This window comes from Austrofundulus limnaeus, unplaced genomic scaffold (assembly GCF_001266775.1).
Source record: "Austrofundulus limnaeus strain Quisiro unplaced genomic scaffold, Austrofundulus_limnaeus-1.0 Scaffold408, whole genome shotgun sequence".
Classification (NCBI taxonomy): domain Eukaryota; kingdom Metazoa; phylum Chordata; class Actinopteri; order Cyprinodontiformes; family Rivulidae; genus Austrofundulus; species Austrofundulus limnaeus.
Window position 1 is genome coordinate 49,273 of NW_013952810.1, and position 5,273 is coordinate 54,545.

Consider the following 5,273-nt stretch of genomic DNA (forward strand, 5'->3'; position numbering starts at 1 on the left):
GGCTTGAATAATGGTAGGGGAAAAGCTGCGTATTATTATTTATTATTATTCCATTACTTTCACAGTTTTTATTCCTTCTTCAGCTTTGGATAAACTTGTGTATAAAAACATCAAAACAGCTCAATTTATTGTAGTTCGCTGTGACTTCTGGTAGCAGAGAATTGTACAATGTAGGGCTGGGCATTATGACCTCAAATTCAATTCACGGTATAAATTGAATCCCTTCATGGTAACGGTATATGTCGCGGTAGAAAATTATCATACAAAGCAAAGGTAATGTCATTTTTAGAGCATTTTTTTGCAGAAAACTGTAATCATAATCAAACCCAGCATTTTTGCTGTAGTGCAAATGAACATAGCAGCATACAAAAGTATGTTTTATATATACTGCAAAACCGTTTCAACAACAAAAACATTTCTCAAATTTTCAATAATTTCAAAATAAAGTGGATGTTATAACCAGTATTTCAAGTAAAATTAGTCATTTAGACATAAAAAAAATCTAAGTTGGCATAAGTTGCCTAAAATGTTATAGTGTGACAGGACCTTAAGAGGCTTTAGCTGCACATAGTCCTCATAAAACAATTTCAGATAACTGGAAATTACCGTAAGTGTGGTGAAGTCAAATAAATGTAATATCTGCCTGCCATTCAATGAGCTTCTGTCTGCTGAACTTATCGGCTGCTGCTCTCAGAGCAGAACTGTTACATTAGCAAGATGGATTTATGACTGAACGAACGTCCACGTCTTTTTTTTTTAAATCATCTCTGTGGGTAACAATACATAAAAAACAAGGTTTTTCTTCGACAACTCGGGTGTGAAAAAATTACGGTTGTTAATGTGTGACAAGCAGAAGGAGGGATGGAGGAAATGACCCACAACACGAGGTAACTTTTCTCCAGAAGGAGGGGGAAACTGAGGATTTATTCTCTCTATACGTGTTTTAAAACTATATCTCTTCATTATATTTTGAACTCCTGCTCAGGTGTCTCTGCACTCGCAGCCCTGTTGACACAGGTGTCATGACAAAACTGATGATAGGACGGTAGAGGGTAAATTTCTACCATTGGCCAACTTCATACCATTTCTACCGTCTATCACATATACTGTGATACTATACTAGTACTATTCTAGTACAATGTTGGGTGAAATGTATGTGTGTGTTGTTGAAGTACAGAAATCACAGCGCCAGCAGGTGACCTAGCACAGAAACTCCAATGGATTCAATAAGCCCAGGAATACTGCGTAAACCTGTAACTTTTTCAAAATCACCATCGAAAAATTAACATTTTAAAAGATACATGTATAAACAAGGCCTAAACTTCCCTATATATATTTGGGGGGGACTTTTCTTACTTCCACAAACTTAAAAATACTTAAACAGTTATATATTAATAGGTATATTTATCTTTTATTGTTTTCTCTTAAATCCATCCAGATTCACACTGACTTCCATTGAATCTGAGCTCTTAATTCTACAGTCTTTTTGACAGATCCTATCGTCTAAAAACTGGTGTGATAACCAGAGACTTGTGCCTCTTAAGAGTTCCTGATTGTTTTCATGTGACTATAATTAGGCTTACTGAGGCCTAAATTTTCCTCTGCCTGTCTTATTGAGAGCTGTCAGGAAGTGGCAGACACAGGTGTGTGGTGGTGACTAATGAGCCGTTGGCAGCAGCTTTAACATTTCTGCTGACCTTGGTTCTCTTTGCTCAACTTATACAGTTTATATGCTCAATCTTCAGCATTTTGTCAGTTTACAGTATTTAAATGTATGTCCAAAATAACTTCTGGGCTTTAGAGAAGAAAGTGGATTAACTTAAAGATTTAGTAAACCTTTGTCTGAAATGTTCAAGTTCTAATTAAAGCTGGTAAATGTGGATAAAAATCATGTATATTTTTACAACTTGCACACCTTAAAGACGTGGAATGCTTCAAACTGGATGTTACGACTGTTGTCTCTCAGCAGGTTCATCATCAGTTTCAAGTTCTCGGCCCGACTGATGTACTTTGTCATGACGGTAAAGTTGTGTCGATCAAGAAGAAGCTCCCCAAGCAGCTGGAAAATAAATGAATCAATGAGAGGACAAATAAAAAGCAAACATGGTTTAGAAATAAAGCAAAACAGGACAGTGCAGGTGTGAGTACCTTCAAAGACTGCCGTTTGGTAACGTAGTTGTCAGAATGCAGAAGTTTTTCGTACTCCGTAAACACCTGGTGAACATTTGAAGGGCAGGTTAGGCTCAGAATGAGAGGAGGTCCAGTAAAAACTAAAACCAGGAAACTCACCCTGTCGTAGTTGTTCTCCAAGAAATCTGCACACATGATCTTGTGTCTTGTGAGTAGATCCTGATTGAGAAAAAAAAAACATTGAACTAGAAACAGCTTGTATTGTTGGGGCAGCGTTTGGAAATGCATGGAGAAAGATGTGCACCTTGAACGAGGCGAAGGCATCGGAGGCGATGTCGAAGGTGGAGAGCTCCACGTAGCGGAAGAAGCAGAAGAAATCCTCAGAGAAGAGCACCGTCCTGGCCAAAGGCTCGTGACGCAGACACTCTCTCAGCATCATGCCGCAGTTCAGAGCCACTTCTGCACTCTCATATCTGTGCAGGTCAACACACATCAGGTCCAAGTCAAGTTAAACACATGATGATTAGGGCTGGGTAAAAACATAGATTTAATCAATCTTGGATCGATTTCATTTAAATTTGGGAAAATCGATTCACAGGACATGAGATCGATTCTTCCCCATGGCCTCTTGTGTGCGCGTCTGAGGAGTGTTTCTATATTTTGTCACTCCTGGCTTGCCGTATATTTACATACGGTTGACGTTCAGTGCTAACATTAGCTTTCGAAAAGTTGTCTGGATCAAAACAAAAGAAACTAAGGAATCACTAACGTTACCAGCCGACTCTCCGCAAAACTTAAAGATAACAGAGACCATGGTGACTTTTGTTTGCAAAGATTTGCGCACCTACATGGTAGCGAGAACGAAGAAGGGTTTGACGAGTGGCTCATTTGGCTTTGGAACCAAACTACGTTATGTAAATATCTGACTGAACTGTTCTCCACTGGCATGTTTAAATGTGTTAAAGATGATACTCTAACAAAATCGTTTAGTTTTGTTACCAATATTACTATTTTTAAACTTTAAGAAACGTCTTAATGAAATCACAGTGATGAAATTTTGTAGTTGTTTTAATAAGTTATATGTATTAAGTTTTAATAATTTTTATTGAACATAACAGAAGGCAACAGAAACATTACAAATATACAAAGATAAGATAAGATAAGATAAGATCATTATACAGAGCACAACGAAATTACAGTTCAGAACACCCATTCACAATTCTTCATACACTCAAAAGGAGTGGGCAGAAATATATTTACAGTATATTAGCCCACCTCTTCTCCTGCAACCTAATTCCCATCACTTCTTATTTATCAAAATAATTATTAATTACTTAAAAATGAATGCATCCAACAACACTGTCACCAGCAATTCCTTTTTACTTTAAAACTTTTTATACTTGTGACAGTTTTCTTTCAAGATTAAACAGTTTAATTTAAAAGTTTGTCCTTAAAAACCTTTTGTTTATGTTGAAGAGAAAAAAATGGTGATCAATATCAATAAACATTTTCATTGAATTGAATCGAATCAAAGTGAATTGTGATTAATCGATTCTGAACTTAATGAATCGAAATAGAATCGATTTAGAGAACTGACCATGATACCCAGCCCTAATGATGATGAACCTCATCCAATTACATGAAACACAGCTGATTTACTGAAAAAAAAAAAGTGCCTTTTATTTGAGACTTTTTAAGGATCCGCGGGAACCTTGAACACAGACTCTGAAATCTAGGAGCAGCATAGCTCAGAGCTGTAAAACCAGCACTCTTCTATCTCTCAATCAGCATGTGAAACCCACAGGTGAAGGCAACAAGTTCCTGCCTGCTCCTCTGGGAGTTGTTGAAACACATACGGTAAAGGGAGAGCAACCTACAAAATGTTTCTGGGGAGGAAAAGCAAATTGCCAAAAAAAGACATTTTTGTAAATTCTCCTAACACAACAACATCTCACGGTGTTACACTTTGCACCTGTAAGTTTAAAACATGAAAGTGATCACTCAGACATTCATATAAATTAAAAAAGCTCAACTTACCCTTTCAGAAGCATGAAGAGGATCTGTTGGTGTGTAGAAATGTATTCGACTGTGGGTGTGCGAGTGCCAATCTGACGTCTCACAATATTGGAAAACAAATGAACCACGTCCTTTTTGCCCTGTGAGAGAATGACAGATAAATGGGAGATGTGAACAAATATTTTTGCTTAAGGTATCGATGCTTCAAGAATACCCCCACACTTTGTAAATATTTAAAGTAACTCATACTTTCATATTTTTAATTAAAGATTTAAAATGTAAACTTTCTTGCCAGGGGTTCATTTTTGTGTTGTAGTTTAGCCTCCGGCCACTAGCTGGCAGTGAGAGAATATAACACTAGCTCAAGCGTTAGCAATGTGAGTAAACATTAGCAGTAAAAAGTCCCGATGGTTGAATCTGAGCAGATTAGACAGACACACGCTGCCTTCAGAGCTGAGGTAGGGTTGCCAACTGTCCCTTATTAGCCGATATGTCCATAATTTAACCCAGAAGGTAGGTGTTTTGTTTATGTACTCAGACACTGCTTTTTGCTTCAACCACTGGCTTCCAAAAAGAGGAAATACTCACTTCCAGAAGTCGACTGTCGTACAGAATGTAGCTTCCTTTCATCAGTTTACTAGATATTGTTAGTGTGGTGGGTGACCATATTTTTATAATAAATATTATAAATCTAAAAGCTGCCACAAATATATTATTCAACTATTTAATAACACATTTGGCCTAATCAGTGAAAACATGAATGAAATAAGAAATATGAAACAAAATACACAAATAATGAGTTTCCTCAAATTAGAATTTTTGTAGAAAAAATGACATATCGCCTTGCTTACAGTATTGCAATATATTGTGATATATCATGTCGTGACCCCATGTCATAATATACACAGCATCTTATCACCAAAATATAGCCAATACTCAGCACTACTCCCTACCTTCCTGAAGTTTGTTAAGAGACAGAAACAGTTAATCACCTCAAAATCAATCTTCTGCAGGTTTGCAATGAGTGCAATAAGAAGATTGGTGTTGTAAAGCTCTTGTGCAAGCTGAGCCACAGCTTCAGTCTGAGGTTCCTTATCACCTGTTCCACACAGCACCTCCTTTAGGGA

General features: G+C 37.1%; 1 protein-coding gene across 1 annotated transcript in view; it reads right to left on the minus strand.

Moving 5' to 3' along the window:
• cab39l1 (calcium binding protein 39, like 1) overlaps positions 1-5,273 on the minus strand; it is a gene marked incomplete in the record, with an annotated part of 16,160 nt that overhangs the window by 2,722 nt on the left and 8,165 nt on the right. Inside the window, 6 exon segments of the mRNA XM_014024123.1 lie at positions 1,916-2,059; positions 2,149-2,214; positions 2,290-2,349; positions 2,435-2,603; positions 4,168-4,286; positions 5,139-5,273. Coding sequence (XP_013879577.1) covers positions 1,916-2,059; positions 2,149-2,214; positions 2,290-2,349; positions 2,435-2,603; positions 4,168-4,286; positions 5,139-5,273 — 693 coding nt within the window.